General features: G+C 52.5%; 1 protein-coding gene across 5 annotated transcripts in view; it reads right to left on the bottom strand.

Moving 5' to 3' along the window:
- Positions 1-990: 990 nt before the first annotated feature.
- The window catches only part of ARHGAP32 (Rho GTPase activating protein 32), a 247,896-nt gene continuing 228,047 nt past the window's right edge, over positions 991-20,839 (bottom strand). For all 5 annotated transcript variants that reach the window (XM_040084990.2, XM_058423373.1, XM_040084989.2 and 2 more), the window contains 10 exons: positions 20,008-20,152; positions 19,298-19,380; positions 16,991-17,098; positions 15,632-15,777; positions 13,377-13,578; positions 12,472-12,617; positions 11,476-11,550; positions 10,125-10,973; positions 8,631-9,484; positions 991-7,395 (listed from right to left, as the gene is read on the bottom strand). In XM_040084990.2, the coding sequence (XP_039940924.1) occupies positions 5,161-7,395; positions 8,631-9,484; positions 10,125-10,973; positions 11,476-11,550; positions 12,472-12,617; positions 13,377-13,578; positions 15,632-15,777; positions 16,991-17,098; positions 19,298-19,380; positions 20,008-20,152 (4,843 nt within the window). In that variant the 3' untranslated portion in view covers positions 991-5,160. The remainder of the gene's footprint in view (positions 7,396-8,630; positions 9,485-10,124; positions 10,974-11,475; positions 11,551-12,471; positions 12,618-13,376; positions 13,579-15,631; positions 15,778-16,990; positions 17,099-19,297; positions 19,381-20,007; positions 20,153-20,839) is intronic.

The raw sequence follows: 20,839 nt of genomic DNA, 5'->3' as shown, positions 1-20,839 counted from the left end.
ACAGGCTGATCAGCCACCAACACCTGAGATGTGAATTTGTCTACTGACTTAAAAGCTGTGGGTTTTTTGCCAAGTCAGCCTGGTCATGTCCTGCCCCCTGAGGGCAAGCTCTGTTGCCCTTCCATGAGAGGAGGGTCCTGAGCACGGAGGGTCCCTGTGGTGCAGCCCCTGGTCCTGGCTCTCAAGAGCAGGAATTCCTGGCTCAGGCAGGAGGGGTGGGTTGCTGGGTTTGCCAGTGGGACAGTACAGGGATGGCAGCACAGAGTCTGAATGTGCATTAATAAGCAGACCTGCACGGCAAAGTGAGGATTTGGGAGCAGAGGAGGCAAAGGTTTCCAAAGCCCTACTGCAGCCCCTCTGCGGTCACACAAAGCCTTTGGGCAGAGCTGGGCTGCACAGCAGGAGTGACCCCTGCCCCACAGGCCCATGAGCAGTGGGGTACTCCAAGATGAGAAGGATTAGGCTGCTTTTATTCCTAGCAGCAGTTCTAAACTCCGTAACATTTACTGGATGAAAAGACTGTGAGAGTTCCTTCTTCAGAGCGTTAAAAACATTTGAAATTCGCTTCCTTTAATCACCTTTTTGCTGTTAATTAACTATGAGCCATATTACTGTGGTGCCCAGAATCCATTCCAGCCAACTCAGAGGTGGCCTGTGCCATCTGTTTGTCCTGATTTCATCTGCCCTGTGCCTTCAGTGCCAGGGCCAGGCTGTTTCTGCTCGTGCTGTCCTGCTGGGTGAGAGGAAAGGGACACTCCAACAGCCCAGGCAGGTTTATTGCCAGGAAGCAGTGACGGGCACAGGTGGAATGGCACAGATGAAGCCCAGGCCTTGGCATGGGAATTCAAAGTCACCTCCTTCATCCTTAGCTGCCTGCCAGCATCTTTTCCTCCAAGGCACGACCCCAAGCTGGCTCTTCCTGTTTTGTTTTTTAAGTACACTGTTAATTAACGAGGCAGAGGAAAAAATACACACAGGCACACCTGAGTAGTTTTTAACCTGGCTTTTGATTAATGCTGTCAAGTTGCACATCTGAGTGTGAGCTCAGTGGGACTGTTGCTTTTGTTTAATACCACAAGACACCTCAGTCTGGATTGTTGCATTACAGTACAAATAAAAAACAGAAACAAAACCACATCTGCATCATACAAGGTGAGAATATGAGAATTCTAAATATTTACAGAGAAGGGCAAGTAGGGAAACCACAAAAAATATTTACATAAAAATACATGAGCTTGTCAGCATATACATTTTACACCAGTTCACAAAAAAAGACACTCTATAAATTAAAGTGAAGGTAACTCCAAAGGTAACCCAAGACTTTCTGGGATGTTTCTCTCATGCGGCTCAGGGAAAAGTAAAATCAAGTCTTCTACAGCAGGAAAATGAACGGCAAAACAACCCTTTTCTCCCCCCTCCCTCCCCCCCAGCTGGACAAGGCAGGACTCTGCACACGAGGAACCGTGGCGTTGCTCACACCACACCATGCCTTTTCACACGGGATCTGGGGCTCTGGGGAAACAGGAACATGCCTAAGCCGCCGCAACGAAAGGAAGGGAAACAACTTCTCACCCAGATTTCCTGACATGTAACACAGCACTCGAGCCAATGCCCTGTCAGCCCGGGGGACGGCAGAGCACACTTGAGGTTCTGTCCCTTCTGGGCTCAAAAGAGGAACAGGACATTTTCAAGTCAGTTTTGGTTTTGTGTAGCAACTTTACTACCACTGTGCAATCCTGACTGATCCCCCCAGTGGTGAGCAGGGGAGGGGGATCACTGCAGACATAGGCACAAAGTTGTGGGGGTGTTCTCAGAGATGCATATAGATATCACCTGATAAGACTCTGCAAAAATCAGAAATTAATGCTTTACCTAAGACTTCATAGGGGCCAAGTCCTCATTACTCACCTACGACTGCACACCCCTTCCCAAGGAAGGTCTCCAGTGGGTCACGTCCTGCTCCAAAGCAGAGGTGAAAATCCAGAGCTGGAGCACACTCCTGGAGCCCCATTCCTGCATGCACTGGGAGACCCTCAGCTGGGAACAGAGGGAGTGGCAGCCAAAATGCAGACAGTGCCCATGTGAGGGAATTGCTGAGGAATAGATCTGCTGTCTCCTGGTGGGGATGTGGTTAGGCAAGGAATTACTGAGCCCGAGCACAACTGCGCTTGGATTAGAGGATTATTCGCATTGCTGTCCCCTGCTCTCTCCACTCTGGGACACAGGACTGGGCTGTCACTGTCCTCCAGCTCACCCGAGACTCCTGGAGTCACCTCCCTGCCTCGCTCTGATGCACGACACCCTTTCCAACCTTACCTATGAATTTTGGGGTTAATGAGGATGTAAAACTCTCTGTAGGATCAGCAGACTGAGCCCAGAGCAGGAGCAGGACTGCATAGTTCACTGTATGGCTTGGCGGGGCGGGATCATGCAGGATGCTGCTGAAGCCATGGGCAGGGGCAACGATAAAAGAAAGGTGTTGGTCAGTGTTACCTGGGAAAAGCTGGTGCCTTCACCTTTTTAAACTCTGTACCGTGGCTCAGCAGTGCCGGACATGAGTCTGGGTTCTTGGAGAGCTTCCAGCCCTGGAGCACACCTGGCTGTGGCTGCCCGCCAAGGGGGAGATGGCTGGGAGTCTGCTCTGCTGTCCTCTTCCTCTCATTCCCAAAAGGCTGTTTGCAGCAGCCCTCTGGGTGAGGTGTGCACTTCCAGGAGCCCTTTGGGAAAGGCGCTGAAGGGTTTGTTTCCGATGGGATGAGCGGGTGCTTCGCACCTGGCACTTCACACACTGCAGGGGGAGCCCGGCTCAGCGGGAGCAGCACAGCGCCGAGGAGCAGAGGCTGTCCAGGGATGGCACTTGGGCTCTACAGGGAGACAGTGGCTGTGAGCAGGAAAATCCAGAGGCGTTTACAACTCGTAGGAGCTGGGACCAGCCCCTGGTAGTGGCAGGATAGTCATGGCTGATGTAAGGCCCAGGCAGAGGGAGGGGAAGGCTGCGGGGCAGGGGGGGAGTTAAGGCTTTCACGGAGAGAGAGGTTGGACCTGCAGCTCTCATTACCTGAATCCCAAATAGCCTGAACCAAACACTTGTCCCTGCTTCAACTGGAGACCTGGGAGGTAACCAGGGGCTGAGGCTGGTCCTGGCCCTGGCACAACACAGCTCTGCTGGGAGCACAGATAACCCAGCCTGGCTCGCGAGCAACCGGGACAGCTCAGCCTTTCCTGGGAGTTACTGCCAGTGGAGACAGGGTGCCTCACCCAGTGGCCCCTTTCTGTGCAGTTCTGTCAATTTTCCTTAAAAGAAAAACATTACAAAAAGCATTCCCTCACCAAAAACCCCAACCCCTCTACCTGGGAATTCCTCACGAGGAGATTGTGGTAACCTGGATCACAGTGCTGCTTTTTTCTCTTTTTTTTTTTTTTTTCACCTTTCTTCCTTTTTTTGTACTGCCAGATTTTGTTCTGTAACATGTGAGAACTCTTCTAAACAAAATGCTTAAAACACCAGCATTGCACAATAAAATAGAACCAGAAGGTAGTTACTGAAACAGCCCCAGACAAGGCTCCAAGGTTGAAAGAAGCAAACAGCTACAGAGTAGTCAGCAACTAGAAGCAGGTTTTCCTTAGGATTTAAAAGTCCCAAAATAGCCATGAAGCTTTTTGTTCAAAAAACCCCACCTAAGCAGCTGTGTGCTAACTGCAGGACTTCCAGGTTTTTCATAAAACAGTAACGATTCGAAACAGGTAGAGAAGTTCTTCCAACCACATGGAACAGGAATGGCCTTGGAATTTATCAGAGAACATTTAAAAACTGCTAAATCTCAAGTATTGCTTGCAAGCCCTACCTAATGGAATGGATGTGCTTTATTTGTACAGGGGGTGTGTCCTGGGGAGTCTGAGAGGCAGCATGAGGGGCTGCCAGGCTGTTCTTACAATATCAGAGCTTTTCAACTGCCTGGACACCATTTTTGGTGTGTTTTAGAGAGCACTGGCCTTCTGTCCCTACTCACTGAGTACTGGGGGAGCTGCACATCACTGCTCCCTGCATGCCACAACTCCACAGGGATCTCTGCCCAGCATGGAACTCAGAGGCTCCAGAGAGTCTAGAGAGCTCCAGCTTAAGCTCAGCTGGAGCATTCCCTGATGGAATTGCTGCAGGACCTGGCCCAGGGCAGCTGCTCATGCAGACCGCTTGTCACACACAGCTGGCAAGGTGGGCTCTGATTTACATAATGCTATAGACTTTTTAAAAATCTATTATTTTTTAGTATTTTTTGCAGTGAGATGACACGGTCTTGCCAGCCACAGGACAGAACGAGCTCATCTGGGCCACAGCCTTGCAGCAGAGAGGAAGGACTGGCATTAAATGGGTGTGCTGCTTCCAGCTCTGGGGGTAGGGTTTGGCATAGTTTTACTTCTTTTGGTGTGAGAAACGCAAACCTGCCCTACATGGCTCCTGCAGCTGGCCTCTGCTTACGACACAGAAATGTGAAGGAAAGGGACTTCTCGTAGGCAGCAGCTTGTTAATAAGCAAGAAATGTAGGTCGTGTTCTGAGCTGGCTTCAGAGCCTGTTCCAGGGGCTTGAAGTCAAACCAGGCTCAGAGCAGCTGCAGTGGATGCACTACACCCATGGCAGAGGCAGGGCCCCAGCAGGGAGAGGATCCCTGGGGAGCCCTGCCCCAGCCCCTCTCTCGCTGTGCAGCTCCCAGGGGCTGAACCCCGAGTTCCTCCACGGCCCTTTGCTGGGAGGCAGCCTGGGGTGGGCAGCTTGCAGCAGGACGGAGCTGCAGGCACAGCCCATCGTGCACAGCCCGTCGTACACGGGACCGTGGGCACAGGGAGGAGCAGCCAGTGTCACGTCTGGGAAGGGAAAACTCCTTCCCTCCCTGCCCCAGCAGCATCTGTGTCAGCCCTGCCCGGCCTCTGGCAACACCTGTGTGCCAACAGCCTGCCCTGTCCTCCCAGGTGGCTCAAAACTACATGAAAATCTATAGCTCTACGACATAAAAACAGTGAATGGGGGCCGGGGGAGGGCTGAGGGGGGTTTGCTTTGCTCACTGGGGCAGGGTCGGGGAAATTTTTTTTCCATCACTGAAAAAATAAAACAGTCCACTGTCCAGCAGAGGCTGCTTAGACTCTATCCCTTGTTCCCCCCCAGCTCACTCGACGTGCACCTCTGTCTCAGGCCTCTGCAGACACAGCTCTGTGGGGAGGAAGGCTCCCTGCCCCAGCGCCGTGGCGTAAGTTCTGCTGTGCACGTGGGGGAAGCCGGGCGGCACGAAGCCCCCCGCTCCAGCGTAGCCCCCTCTTTGGTGCTGAGGCAGGGTGTGGTAATCCTCCAGATTATCGTACTGGGACATCACAGTCATCGCGCTTTGGCGCTTGCCCAGGGTTTGGTAGGGGTACAGCAGGGCAGAGTCCCTCTCCATGGGCTCGGGGTGCTCTCGCATCCGAAGGCTGTGGCTCCGCTCGGGTTTGGGCGGCGGCACGGCGGGAGGGGCAGCGTGTTCCTCCTCCTTGTAGCAGTCTCTGGGGTGCTTCTCCATGGCCGCTCTGCCCCGAGGCCTCTCCAGGTCTGGCCTGTCCTCTGCCAGCCTCCCCTCCTTGTGGTTCAGCCTCAGGGTGTCCTGGCCGGCTGGGATGTACTTGCTGCCTGAGTGCTGGTAGCCCATGGGCTCCGAGGGCTCCTGGCCACCCTTGGGCCTGTACTCGGGGTAGGGGGGCCCGTTTTTGGGTTCGGAAGGCTGCCTGTGGTTCGCTTCCTGCTGCAAATGCGTCCTGTGCTCGCTGCTGCCGCCGCCCGGCTCGTGCATCTTCCTGTTCCGGATGCTGCTCTGCTTCTGGGGCAGCGACGGCTTCTCGGGCTGCCCATTCCCGTAGCCCCCGCCGTGGTAGTGGGCTCTGTCCAGCTCAGGCTCCGCGTGCTGCCCGTAGTAACGCTCGTCCCCTTCGGGCGTGGCCGCCTTGGCCGGGTACCTGCCCTCCTTCCCTTCCGCCACCGTGAGCAGGCCGCTCTTGCCGGGATCGGATTTGCTGCGCAGGTGGACGGCGTCCAGGCCCCCCAGCTCGTCCTGCAGCAGCGGGGCCACGTTGTCGTACTGGGACATGAGGGGCCCCTTGACCTTCTGGCGCGTGCGGCTCTCGCGGCGGATGGACTGCATGCGGTACTTCTCCATGTCCTCCAGGTCCCAGGACACGTACATGTGCTTGATGTCCGGGGCGGGGGGCACGTCCCTGCTCACGAAGCTGTGTTCTTTGCCCAGGTGGTTGATGAGCCCTGCCCGGGGGTAGGCGGCCAGGCTGGGGTAGCGGTACAGCCCCTTGCCCTGCAGCCGGGACGCGTAGGGACCAAACTCACGGCCGGGCAGGCCGTGGAAGGGCCGGACCCGCACGGTGCTGTAGGGATCCAGGTCATAGAAGCTCCCGTCGGCCGCGGCGTAGTAGGGGGAGCCGGAGGAGCCCGAGTAGGGACTGTAGCGGTAGTGGACCCGCCCGTTCTCAAAGTAGGGCTGGAGCTGCGTGACGTGGTAGTCGGAGTGGGGCTGGTACGGCTTGTACTGGTAGAGGGGCCGCGGGCAGTACAGGGGCTCGTCGTCCGGGGGCACCTCCGTGCGGGAGATGGGCACGGAGCGGATGGCGGCGGCGGCGGCCGGGCCGGGCACGTGCAGAGACTGCACCCTGCGGATGGTGGGGTACGGGGGGGCCTCCTCGGCGTAGCCAGCGCCCCGCAGCCCCGCGGGGCTCACGGAGGACACGAAGTCGGTGCGGCCGCGGGGCTTGGGGAGCGGGCCCGCAGCAGAGCCCTTGCCCTGCGTGCCGTAGGAGCCGTAGCGCGCGCCCGCAGCGACGGGCGGCTCCGGGCGGGGCGGGTAGGGCTGGTGCTGCTCGGCCTTGCTGTGGTAGCCGTGCGCAGGGATGCTCTCAGGCCGGTACTGGTGCTTGGCATGCAGGTAGCCATCGGGCCCCACGGGCTCCGGGAGGCTCTCCGGCTTGGGGTGCGGCACGTACACCGGCTGCAGGGACGAGTGCTTGGGAGGCGGCGGCGGCGGCAGCAGCGCCTCCTCCACGGAGGACGCCAGCACGGAGGACGCCAGGAAGGAGTGGTAGTTGGAGTTGTTGATGGCGTCCGCGTTGTTGGAGTGCATGGCAGCGGCGATCTTGCTCTCCAGCGTCCTCACGGGCGGCACGGGTGGGGCGAAGCTGTAGGAGGAGGGAGCAGGGACTGACTCGGAGCGCAGGTGCAGCGGGGGAGCCCTCGTGCTCTCCCGGGGCTTTTCCAAGTGGCTCTGGTGACCCCCGGGCACGGAAGAGGAGCCACGGGCGCTGGAACTGTTCTCGGGGACAAAGCCGGGCGTGGGCTCCGGAGGCTTTTCAGGTGCAGTGGTGCTCCACATCTGCAGGGAAGAAAGCAGACAAAGTTAGGGACAAGCAGCTTTTCCACCGCTGTTCTGTAGTTAGAACACCCCAGACAATGGTTGCGATCAGCTCCATTCCAGCATGTCTGTGCCCTGTTTCTCTCTGCTGGGGAAGGACAGACTTGTAGGCTCCCTCTCGCAGCATGGGCAAGCACGATTGCCACTGGCAGATTTTGGAACCCATCACAACTGGTGTGTTCTGCAAAGGCCAAACCAGAGGAAGTGGAGGAGGTGGCTGTCTCTTTGGTGAACTGCTTTCAAATGTCTGATGTTAATGAAAATGTTCCTGGATTTAACCTCCTCAGGCCCTGGTGAGCAGATCGAGAAGTTTGGTAGAGCAGAAATTCCTGCCTTGAATGTGTCTGTCAGGGCTTAGGATGGATGGGCTGCAGCTGGGTGTGTTTCATGGATTGGAGGTTTTGGATTTCTGACAGAACACTTCCATGTTTCAATCCTGCATAAAGGAATCTGATCTGCTTTGTTTAACAGAATCACAGGATCACTGAGGTTGGAAAAGACCTCTGACACCACTGAGTTCAACCTGAGACCGACCCCTCCCCTTGTCACCAGCCCAGAGCAGTGAGTGCCATGTCCAGTTGCTCCTTGGACACCTCCAGGGATGGGGCCTCCACCAGCTCCCTGGGCAGCCCTTTCCAGAACCTAACCACCCTTTTTGTGAAGAAATTCTTCCTCTTGTCCAACTGAAACCTCCCCTGGTGCAGGTTAAGACTGCTGCTGACTGGACAAGAGCCTAACCAGGGTGGTGGAAGAGGACCTCATCAGAGGATGCAAAAATTCTTCTTTCTGAGCATCCTGAATTATCAATCCCTCTGTCAGCTGCCCCTGCAGATACTATTTTCCTTAAAACCAAGGAGCATGGGTATTCTGGGATGTTCCCTTAGGAAAGCAGCACAGGATTTCCTGCAAGGCTGCGGCTGTGTTACCTCACTCCCGGTGTCCAGCAAATCCCACCCCCTCGTCACTTGGATCTGGATTTCCTGCAAGGCTGCAGCTGTGTTACCTCACTCCTGGTGTCCTGCAAATCCCACCCCCTTGCCATTTGGATTTGGATTTCCTGCCAGGCTGTGGCTGTGTGACCCACTCCCGGTGTCCAGCAAATCCCACCCCCTCGCCACTTGGATTTGGAGCGCCGTTCCCAGCGCCGTTCCCAGCGCTCAGCATTTCAGAGGAGCTGCGCAGGGAGCAGCACGTACCTGCCCAGAGCCGCTGGGTGCTTTTGCCGCTGGCACCTGTCCCACGGCTGCCTGGTGCTCCTGTCTCTGTGCCGGGGCCGTGGCCGCTCGCGGCGCGGGCGGGACGGTGGCATCTGCCAGGGGGGCGGCCCCGGGCGGGGCGCGGGGCTCAGCGGCCGCGCCGGGGAGGGCGCTTAGGTACGGCACCGCGCCCGGGGCGCCCTTGTCCCCGGCGGGACCCACGGAGGGAGACTGCAGCTTGTCCTCGGGCGCGCAGGGAGCGTGCGGCTTGTCCCCGGCCGGGCCCGCGCGCAGCGGGGGCTGTTCCGCGGCCGGCTCCGCGACCGGCGGCTCCCGCTCCGGCAGCGCCCCCGGGCCGTGGAGCTCCCAGCCCCCCACGTGGGCCTTGTCCCCCGCTCTGCCGGGGTGGAAGCTGGACTGCTCCTGCTCCGCGTCCCTGCCGCCGGGCGTGTCCCCGGGCGCGCCCGTGTGGAGAGGCGGGGGCTCCTGGCCTCCAGGTGCGCCGGGCGGGTGATTCTGCTCCCCGGCCGTGCCTTGGCAGTCCTGCTCTAAAGGTGCCCCGGGCTGGAAGTGCAGGTGGTTCTCGGGCAGAGCAGTGAACAGGTGGAGCTTGTCGGGAGCGCCCGTAGAGAGATGGAGCTTTTCTAGAGCTGTGCCAGCTTCAGCCTCTCCATAATTTGTGCTTTCAGCATGAGCATCTCCTGGCCTTTTGTGGGACTGGGCGGATGCTTGCTGCGCGGACTCGGCTAACGCTAGGGCCAGCATGCGCGCCGCGTTTTTCGGAGGAGGAGGAGGGATAAGAGACACAGAACTGACGGGAACAGGATCCTGGGGGGAGTCGAGGGCAACTGCTCCTAATGGGGGGAAAATTGAGAGAGACAGTGATTTTATGTTACCCAATAAGGAGAGTGACCTTAACGACTATTATAAAAAAATAGATGCTCTCCACACTTTCACAGTGGCAGTTCCTTCTGATGTGAAACACTTGTGTCTCACAGGCAAACGCTGCTCGACAGCACAGCAGTTCATCACAAAGAGGAAAAAAACCAAGAGATTGTCTAAAGGCTTCTCTTGCATTTCTAGAGAGGTAGGAAGAAGGTAGCAGAGAATGAGATACCCTTACACAATTTTGATCATAAGGTTTTAGACGGAAAGGTCCCTTCTTCGAGTGTTGGCAGGTTTTTAATTTAAAAAAGAAAAGTCTTAGATGGCCTATTGGCTGAAATGATTGAGAAGGACATGCTAGAGATTTTCACGTATGACAGGATGGGGGAAAAAAAAGCAGAATATAAAGCATTATGGATATTATCCGAGATTTGTGTGATGTAGGGAGAAGGCAGAGGTTAAGACTTTACTGATCTGCACAGCCCTGCAAGACACTCGTGACCAGAACTGACGGGCAATCCCCTCTCCTAAAGGCACGCAGAGGAGGATGGTTCTGAGAGCAGCTCCCCTTTGGAACTTAAAGAAAGAATGGAGGAAAATGCACTGTACCTGGCTGGGTGTGTCCACTGGGTACAGTCTTATTCTGACTGCTTGGCATGGCTCTCTCCCCTTCTTCTGGCAACTCTGCTTTGCAAGCAGCCACTAGCTGGGGATGCTGCAGCTCTTGGTGGGCTCCTTCCCCTGTTCCTGTTTCACTGTTTTTCAGGGGCAAGGACATCTGGGTTAGGGACCTGTTTGTGATCTCAGTGATGCCAATCTCTTTGCTCCAGCTGGAAGCAGAGGAGTTCCTGGATGTGGTGGGCACTCCTATGGCCTCTGGCACGCGGCTGGGCAGCACGAAGGCGGTGGGTTCTGTGCTCAGTGGTGGAGATTTGATGGGCTTTCGGGCCATCTTGGGCGAGAAGCTGAGGGGTTTGCAGGCCTGCTCTTCTGTGGGGCTCAGGTCCAGTGTAAAGAAGGGACTCATCTTCTCCTGGAAAGGGGACACTGGCTCAGAGCTCGTGGCACTGCCCGGGGTCTGGGACTGGCTGCCTGATTCTAAATCCTTCTTGATCAGGCTCAGCTTCTCCTTATTGATATCGACAGACTCCAGCAGGGAGGTGCTGCTGTCCAGGCACTCAGACTCTGCCTGCGGGGGGCTGCACTGGAAGGACATGGGGTCGAAGTCCAGGCTGGCGACGCCGATGTCCGGCGGGCTGAGGTCCACGTCCTCTGAGGAGCGGGGAGAGATGAGGGCGGGGACATGGATGAGCCCCTCGTCCCCATCGCTGTCGTCATGGGGGAGGTTGTCATAGGAGTTACAGCGGTTCATGTTCCCCAGGAGCTCCCCGTTGAAGGAGGCAGACAGGGCATCGCTGCTGGACCTGGGCCTTCGGGGCCGGAACAGTTTGGATTCACCTGGAAGCGAGAAGACACCGTGGGTTAGTGACAAAACCTCCTGTCCAGGGGGCCACGCCCACTGAGGGGGGAGAGCAGAGCAGTGCAAAGGCAGCGAGAGGCTCCCCTGGTGATCTCTGCGCACAAAGAAACAACACTGGCACTGACGGCTTATTCCATTTGCTTCAACTCTTTCACAGCATTTGCCAGGCGTGATTTATACTGAAACTAAGCTGTGTGCACAAGCAAAGCCACTTGAAACGTGCTGAAGGCCTTCCTCGCAGCACCAGCCACATCAGAGCAAGAGGTTTGCTTTTCTTAACCTTAAAAGCAGGAAAAGCCATGAAGAGCATTTCTGTGAGACCCGTCTGTGCTGGGACCAGAAAGCTGCTTCATCAGTTAGCGAGTTCAGCTTCCCCTAGAGGGCTGGAAAACCTGGCCTGTTGAATACCTACAGCCAGAGATGTCCAAGTGCCTCCCTTAATGCCCATTTCTTGGAAGTGCAGGTAGGATTTTGCCTTACCATCCACGGCATGCAGGGAGGTGAGGGACTCCTCGCTCTTGGCTGAGCGGAGCGTCCCGCTGTCTCCTCGTCCTCCTGAGGGGAAGAACCACACAGGGAAAGGATCAGTTAGGAAATGGGTTCACATTTAGCTGCATAACGGTGGCAGGAAAAACACAAATGCGTTTCTAGCGCCAACAACACTGTCCCGAGAGTAATTTTGTTTTGAAGGTGGGTTTCTGATTCTCATTTTACCTGTAAACAGTAACCGACCCAAGGGGTGACTGCCACAGGTGACAGGCTGGGAAACAACTCCCCACAAGCAAAACCCCTCAAAAAGGGAGAAGGAAAGAACATTGACACACCCTGCCTTATGGGAAATAAACAAGTACCATTTCAGTCTCTGAGGAGACAGTCCTGAAGGGCATCACAGAGAGTGTGAGGACTGTGAGGGTTAAGAATTTTAAGCTAGACTTGGGAGATGAGGGGATAAAAGTTCTCTCAGGCCCATGTGTTGGGATTTGTGGGGTGTTTTACTGCAAAAACACATTGTTGCTATTTTTAAGTTTGAAAAGAAACAGAAAATTTTATATGGAAAATGCTGAGAATTCCACCCACATATCCTGGCTGTGGCTACTAATGGTTGTTGGATGCCTTCTCTGGGTACTCTGGTACAGCTTTCAGAGGGAATGTGTTTGTGGGAAGGTGCCTTCCCCTCATTTCAGCTTCTGAGAGCAGCAAGGGGAACCAGAACTGTATTCTCATTTCATAATGAGAGTGTCAGAAGGAATTATCCTGTGACTTTTAATAGCAGCAGCCACATCTTGTCTTTCCAAAGCTGTTCCAAGCAAAGCAGAGAGGCGTGAGGCCCGGCAGGCTCCAGAGCTGCCTGAGATCCACTGGGAAAGAACAGCTACTGGAGCTGTCATGCACGGCCTGGACGCTAGGAGGAAATAAAAGCCTACTGGAAACATTGCTGCGCTGCTGAAAAAGCCGGGTTTTGGAAGGGGGCCTCACCTGCCAGGGCTATGGCTTTCATTTCCGAGGGCTCGCTGGGGTTGCGCTGCAGTTTACGCTTGGACACGGAGGAGGATTTCCCCAGGTTGAAGAAGGAACGCCAGCTCCCCACTGGAGACTTCTTCATCTTGCTGGGAGGCCTTTTCCTGGGAAGAGAAAATGGAACACATGGATGGAGGGAGGACTGCAGCTCAATGCTGGCTGCTTGTTATCAGCACTCTCTGCTTTCTGCTCAGAAACTCCTGGTTTCTGCTCGCGAACTCCCTCTTCCCCACAGCTGAGGATGTTTTCATTCTTCCAGCTCAGCCCTAAAGTCTTGGTGTGTAAATTCCCCCAAGCTCTGCAAAGCAGCTGCAGTACAAGTGAGGAAAGGCTCTTCCTTGTCCGGTCCAGCAGCCAAGGGATGGATTTTATGGAAGAAGACCCAGCTCTCTGGGAAGCTGGGCAGCCATAAAGGTGTTCAAAAGCATCTCTCACTCCTGCTATAGAACCACCTTCGTCTCCTCCACTGCCATATCTCATTTCCACTGTCCTCAAGCCTGTCCAACTGCTCCACCTCAAGGGAATCTCAATTTGTGACAGGCACTTAGTCCTGGAAAACCCCAACATCTGCACGTGTTCCCCCTGTTTACATTTCTGTGTGACTGGTCCAGGCATTTCTACATCACAGACAACATGAATTTATACATTAAATAATAACCCTGCTGAAAACAAGAGGAAGTGGAGCACAAATTATTTGGCTAAACCAAGGCCACTGACGTGAGCTGAATCCTCCCAGACTCCAAAACAGGTGGAAAACTGACTACAACGCTTTACATATGTAACAAGTCTCAAGTCAATATAAGCAAATTCTTGCTGTATTCAAAATACCAATTACACATGCTGGAAAGGAAACCTGTCTCTACCTTTCAGATGGGAAGTCAATGACTGTGTGGAATTTCCCCTGCAAAGCCGCTGGGCCTTCTCCCACTTCGATGTACTTGCTGTCTGCCACAATGGGAGAGTTGATCTGGGCCTGTGTCCGTGCCTGAGCCTCCTCCAGCGTGAGCAGCTTCGTGGAGGGGGAGGACACCAGCAGAGACTTGGGCCGGGATAAAGAGCTGTGCCCTGCAAGGGAAAACCACAGGCAACAGGGAGAGTCAGCAAATGGCAGTGCAGAGATCAAAGCTCAGCTCTGTGTGTCTAGGGAGGTGCTGTGTTTTTCTGAACCTTTGTTATCCCAACCATTGAAAGACATGGACAAAATGCGGTCACAATGTCACAGATACATTGATGACTAAAAGAAAAATGGCTTAGTGTAATAATTATTTAAAAAAAAAAAAAAAAAAGCAGAGGGAAGCACGTAGGATGGAAACCTTTGTGACATACTTTCCTTCATCTGCATGCAAGAGCCTGTAAAAAAATGATGGTTTTCCTTTGTATAAAGCTTGTCTGGGTCATTCTCAGATTTCAGCTCTCGGTGCAGCAGGAAATGCCACGTGTGACTGAAGCTGCTACAAACCAAAGCGCACCTGGAAACAGCAAACAGAATCTGCTGTGTGCCTTGCCCATGGCATTCAGAGCCTGTGCCTGGTTTTGGAGATGAATGTGTAAAATCTGAAAATAGCTGCTGCTGCTGCCTCCTGCTGCTGACAGCTTCAGTGGAGAGATTACAGGGAGCCTGTTGTAGGAGCAGCTCTCCTGTGTCTGGCATTGCCTCTTGTACAGGTGTTTCTAGCGCTATTCCCAGGTGAGTTCAGGGCTGTTGGGGAGATATCCCAGTGCAGAATATCCTGCTTGGTCCATTTCCATGGCTGCTCCTGGAACAGCACAGCTCTGTGTGAAGGATGCAGTCTGGGTGGGAGTGGGAGCTATAAATGCTGTCCTGGGTGAAGCTGGGGTTAAGACAGGTTTGGCAGCACCACTTCCCCCTCTCACAGGTGGGTGCAGGAGCTGTGCTCACACCCAGAGGCTCCCAGGAAGCCGTTCAGGAATGCAGAATTCCTGCACTTAGCCAACCCAACACCTGACCCTCCTCCCTGCCAGGTCTGTATCAAAGCCACTGAAAGCAAATGACCAAGTCATTAAACAATTAGCCAAATTTACATAGGCCATTCTAAGCCTGGATAATCATCTGGCCGGGATTCTGAGCATGCTTATCTTCCTTCCCCTGGCACAGTCAGCCTGCTGGGGCTGGCACTGCTCAGCCAAGCTAACCTCTGGCTTCCATGGACTTGGAACTGCCCTACAGCAGAAGAAAAAGCTGGACTTGGATCAACTCTGCCAACCTAAGCAGAGGTAGGGTTTGTTTAAAAAAAGAGAGCAGCAAATACAGCAGAAACTCAGCTCTCTGCAGTCCCCAGGTGGTGGTGACTGCAGTGGCTGTGCGTGTTACAGGCAAGGGCAGGTTATCAAGGCAGATGGTGCAGCCTTAAAGCTGCTTGGGAGCAGGACAGCACATGGCAGCCACACTAACACAGAGAGAAAATTCTATTTTCCTCCTGGTGCAGCTCTGCTCCTTCTCGATGGAACAGATATATGGGTTACTCAGTTACTCAAGGGAATTTGTAGGCTCCAGGGCTAGATGGCATTCCAGGTGCTCCAGGTTCATTCCTCATCCTAAAGCAACACCAGCCTGAGCTGTGTGGCTGCTCAGCCCTGCTCATGAGCCCACACAGGCTGTGCAGAGGGAATAACCAGCACAGGAGCTGTCAGAACAGCCCTTTAAGAGCAAGACCTAAGTTTCTTAACCTCAACATTACTGAAAGCAGAGAGATTGCTTTACACCCGTTTGTTCCTGTTTGTGTTCTAATGTATGGATGAGGGCAGACAGAGACAGCTCTACTGGGTAAGTATGCAGGAGCATCAGTGAAGGTGGTTTTAAAAAGGAAAGGGAGCAGGGGAGACAAAGATTTAAGTGATTTCTTGCAATTTCTCAGTGGTAGGACATAAAAGTAGAAGCCAAACATTCATCTCTGCATGCCTGTGGGGGAACCTTAGCTTCTACGAAAGGTACTGACAGCAATTTATAAAACCAGGCCAGTTCTGGCTGGGTTCTGACATCCCAACCCAGAAATGTGTCCTCTAGGTTAAAACAAACATTTCCATGTCCCAGAGAAGGTTCAGCCAGCCATTAAGTGCTGCTGCTCCTGCCCGAGTGAAGCAAGCACAGAACACACACCTGCCCCATCCCGGATGACGGAGCTGAGCTTGGAGCTGAAGAGCACATCCACGTGGTTGAGGATGAACTCCACCACCACCGACTGGATCCGCACCTCCATGAAGGCGGCCGTGCCACTGAAGCAGGCGGACTCAATCTGTTTGGACCTGCAGAGAGACACGAGGTGAGGGAAGAGGCTCCTGCTGGGTGAGGCCTGGGCACCTGTGGGGCTGCAGGGCCTGGGGCTCGGGCAGAAAAGGATTCAGGGCAGTTCTGGGGTTAAATCTCAACAACGCTCACAAATGACCGCTGACTGTGGGGATTTATGGCCAAACTTCAGATCCACGTTCAAGTCTTTCTGACTGGGCTGGGAGGAAAAGGGAGTGTGGGCCAGGTGTGAATTGAGGTTAATACACCCAACACCCAAAATAAAGAGCTTTTTGTTAACTCGTTTAAGGCAGCGCTGTTGTACAAACGTACAGTGGCCTCTAAGAGGATTTTCCCTAGAGCAGGGAGTGTCTCCAACTGATGCTGCTGAGTGAATGCCTCAGGACTCACCAAAGCAAACTCAAACACAAGTTCACTCCATTGCTTGTAGGAGAACTGCAGGAGGAAGAAGCCACCTGCACGAACTGGGAGTGTGCAAGGACAGGAGGGACAGGGCTTGGAGAAACCTGGGATGGTGGAGGGTGTCCCTGCACATGGCAGGGGGTGGCACTGGACAAGCTTTAACATCCCTCCCAAGCCAAACCCTGCTGGGATTCCATGATGAACTGCACATGCGCATTTCTCAGGTTGGTAACAGCAGCGGTTCAGAAATCAGTACGATAAAGGGCAGGGTGATATTCTTTTTTTCTTTTAAAGCAAAAATTTTAACTTATACCATTAATTTTAAAGTGCCGTCATGCAGATTCAAAACAGATTTATCCAAGATCATTTCTACAAGTTTGAATTCTTGCAGCCAAAAGCTGTCAAATTAGACTCTAGAGACTTATGCAGTGGGAAATCAGTGATGCCACTGTAGAAATTTTCCTGGATGATTAAGAACACATCAGTCCCATCGAACCAGGAGAGGAGAAACTATTCTCTAAAAGAGGGTTGAGGGAATTCTTCCTTGTCACTACTGACAGAAGTGGAGCCAGTGGAACTGTGTTGTGTGAGACAGGATAACATGGGGCCTGTTTTACATCACTAGGTCAGGAACTTGCCAGCGGATCTTAAATCCCCCTTAAAATAATTTCCCATATTTTACAGAAGAGCGCACTGGTTGAAGAAAGGAGGAGCTCTTGCCAGCTGCTGAAAGCTGGGATTTTCTGGAGTATCTCCTGTTTATGAATATAAACACTTATATTTTATTGAAATGGGAAGATCCCAGAGTACCTGAGGAGGTTTGGAGCCCAGACGATGGCCAAGTTCTTGGTGTGCATATTTGTGATGGAGCAATAATCAGCCAGACGAGCCAAGTGTCTCATTAGGAACTCCAGTGTCCTGGAAAACAGGAGAGAAGCTAATGTTCAGCACCACTGAGCAAAGCCAGGCTGTGATCCACAGCACAAACCCAGCTCATTATTTCTTTTCGGTCTGACAGCTCCCAGAAAGGAATGCTGAACTCCTTCCCCTCAGCCCCACGGTGGACCTGGCTTTGGAAATACTGACACAGGCCGGGGTAAAGGAGCCTCTCCTGACTTGTCCAGGCTCAAGGAAAAAACAGTTCCAGGAAAAAACCCTTTGCAGGTGTGTGACAGCCGTGAGGGGCTGCTCAGGGATGTGTGGGGAAGGAAGTGGAATGCTAATCCTGGGATGGGGACAGTATTGATTTAGACACCCCAGGACACTGAAAACCAGACAGCTGTACCCGAGTTTTACTTGGGAAATTTCTGGCTGCAGGTTTCTTAGAGGGGGGTGAGGCAGATAGAAGGTTAAGCTTCAGAGGCTTCTGTTCACATTAAAAAATGGTGGGTTTTGTATATTAAGCACTGTTGTGTTTAATATGTTCTGGGGAGGAGGTAGCAGGAGGTGGCAGTGAAAATGCTGCTGTACCCTCCTGGTGCCCCTGGCTTGTGTCTGTCTCACAGCCTATCCTTTTTTGGGGATGAAGTGAGATGGAGCAGAGAGAGTGTTTTGGGGCTCAAAATTCCACAAATAGACAAGATTGGAAGTGAAGAAAATGGCTCTGGCTGGAAACCAAATAGGTACCTTCTGCCTGCACTTCTCATCACTGAGTAGCAGAAAGAGAAAGTGTTTTTTTCCTTTTTCCAAGCAAACCCCAGGAAAGAAGAACAGCACCCTGTAACCTACAGCATTCCACATCCAGCTGCTGGCTGTGCCCTCTCTCTGAGACTGATGTGCTGTTGCTACCAGCACCCAGTTTAACCAGGCCCGTAAAGTAAAAATCATTTCAGGGAAAAGGTGAATGGAAAAGGAGACAAGTTCATTTTTGAAAGGTCCACACTCCCTCAATTAACATCAATATTGCAATTAGTTACTAAAAGCAGCAGCCGTTGCACCAACTAGCCAACCTTATTTAAAGAGCAAGTAACACAGTTGTAGTTTATAACACATCAGTTAATTCCCAGTTAACTTTTATAATTACTTATTTATACCACTCATTGCAGCACTGCAATTTTCCAGCCAACCACCACACATCCCAATAACTGAAATTTAAACATTCTTTGGCAGAAATGACGATATATGGTTATCAATAGTTGTCCTCATCAGTTATACCTGACCCCCATTGACCAGAATTCTAACTTCACCTGCAGATTAACATACATTACAATAATCAACTGATGACTGTAATGAAGTATTTTAATTAGGTATCAATAGCCAAATACTGCCTGCATCCACCCCAAATGGTCACCTAAACCACTGGGACACATCAGGGGAGCTGGCCCAGCCAAGTAAAATAGTTACCCATCTGTAAATAACTTCCAGCATTTGTTGTCATTTGCTATTTCTACCAATTACAATTCACAATTAACAAGTGCTACTTACCATGCATCACCAGTTATTAATATTAAAGTCTCATTAACATACAGTATTCTATATAGATATTGAAACTAGTCACCAACACCAATTTGTCTGATACCCGGCCATAATTTTTAATACTAAAGACTGCTAAAATGTTGTTGTTCTTAGTCAATACTCATTACCATACAGCACAAGTTCTTATTACTACTAATTAGCTTGAATATAGTATTTTAATTGGTGATTTTTAGACACCATATTTTGCTACTCTAATATTTAACACCAATATAATTAATTACATCAGTTATTCTCAGAGCTATTGTTATTTGCTCGTTATTATTATTGCAGAGAAGGGCAAACTGGAGACAAAGTACAGTTGACCAAATCTGACTGAAGCTTGAGCAATTTTTTGGCTACATTTAACTTTTTTTAAAGTACTCTTAGCACTCATATTGTGCCCCCTCCCACAATAAAACTCTTTCCTTACTCTGACACATAGCAAGCTCCCATTTCCCTCCTAGATGGAGTTTCCAAGGACATGAATTAATGCTACGTTTCACATACAGTGTTTGGTAAGGAGCTAATTAAAATACAAACCATTTTTCTACAGCCATAACCATTTTAATAGGCAGAGGCACAGCGTGGCTGTCTTGAGAGGGAAACTGGAATGACAGAATTCCTCTCACAAAACGCCCACAACACCCCAAAAGCTGCACTCACCTGTAGTGGGGAGGGGGCAGCTGCTGGATGACATCGTGGATCTTAACCAGCCTTTCCTCATCTGTAGCAGCAGAAACAGCATCCTGGAATGAAGCAGGAAAGCATTTAGCTGCAAATAAACTCCCAACGTGACAGTCTTGGCAGCAAGCTGGGTTTTTCTTCTCCCCCTGGAGAAGGGGGAGAAGAGGGAACTGTCATGGGGACAGAGGAGCATATGGATCATGTAAAGAAGGCCAAGTAAGTTATGACCTGAGGCATGTTAATGGCACAGAGAATTCCTGCAGAAGACATTCAGCTCAGAGCATCGTTTGCTTCCAATCCCATTCCTGGGAACTGGCAAACAAAGGGGAATTCCTGCAAAGCATGGGAAGTGTGCCAGGGACCTTCTGCTGGGGCCCCACAAGTGGAACCAATGCAGCGTGGCACAGAGGCCAAAAGCACCTCTGAGCAACCTAAAGGGGACACAGGAAAGGCCCCTTAGACCCTGGGGCACTGCCAGCCCCTTCTGGCATGGCAGGATGGAATCAGGAGCATGGGCAGCACAGTGCCAGGCTGGGAATTTTGGTGACACACCCTTCTGATGGCTCTAAAAACCCCGACTGAGGCAGAGCAGACAGAGGGAAGCAAGTGGAAGGTGGGTCCAGCTTCCAGGATTTATCTGCTCTACCCTCACGGAAGGGGGAAGTGCCCCACATCTGCCTTGCACTCACTGAGAACTTCTCGTAGAGCTGGTAGGTGAGCAGGGGGTTGGGGAGCTCACGGAAGTACAGCTTGCACAGGGAGCCCACACAGTGGATGTCCTGGATGTAAATGTCCTTGGTCAGGTCGGGAATCTGCTCGGAGTCAAACTCGTGGCTGGCAATGAGAACAGAGAAATGGGTGAAGGGGTTGGAGGAGGAGAAGGAGGAATGAAATCAAACCCAGCACAAATTACAGCAAGGCTTTCCTGATTTACAGGAAAATATAAACACTTAGTCACCAAAGCCACACGACCCACAGTTGTTGGGCAGCCAGCGGGGATAGTTTCCAAAAAAGTGACTTTTCTTTTTTCTAATAAAGCATTTTCAGCTGGCTTTACAACCAACTGGCTGCAATCCCTTTTGCTGCATCAGGGCTTTTCAGAAAATCTCCAGAGAACATCTTCCAAGACCTCAAGAACAAGGTTAACCCCCAAGGGCTGTGACTGGGGTTGCCCATAGGAATGATGAAAGCTGCTGTCCCTCTGCATTTCAAACACCTGGAAATGGCAATGCTAAAGCGCTGCCAGCAGCACTTCCATCGGCAGCACATGGAAACCAGTGAGTGCAGGAATTCCTGGGGGATGAGCTGGTGAGCTGAGCCTGCCTCTGCTACAGGGAGAAGACAGCCAGGAACCACATGAAGAAAACCTCATAGCACTCCCTTGGTTTTCAGAGAGAAAAAACACCAGCCACCAATGTTTATGAAATAAAAGCTGAGCTCAGAAGGCCAAAGGCTGGCTTACTGCTAGAATATGTGCTGGGAAGTGCTGTTTCCAATTAGCAGGATACTCTAGGGGGATGA

This window comes from Hirundo rustica, chromosome 23, assembly GCF_015227805.2.
Source record: "Hirundo rustica isolate bHirRus1 chromosome 23, bHirRus1.pri.v3, whole genome shotgun sequence".
In the NCBI taxonomy this organism is placed as follows: domain Eukaryota; kingdom Metazoa; phylum Chordata; class Aves; order Passeriformes; family Hirundinidae; genus Hirundo; species Hirundo rustica.
The sequence above is the reverse complement of the archived record's forward strand: the minus strand, read 5'-3'. Positions and strand labels throughout refer to the sequence as shown.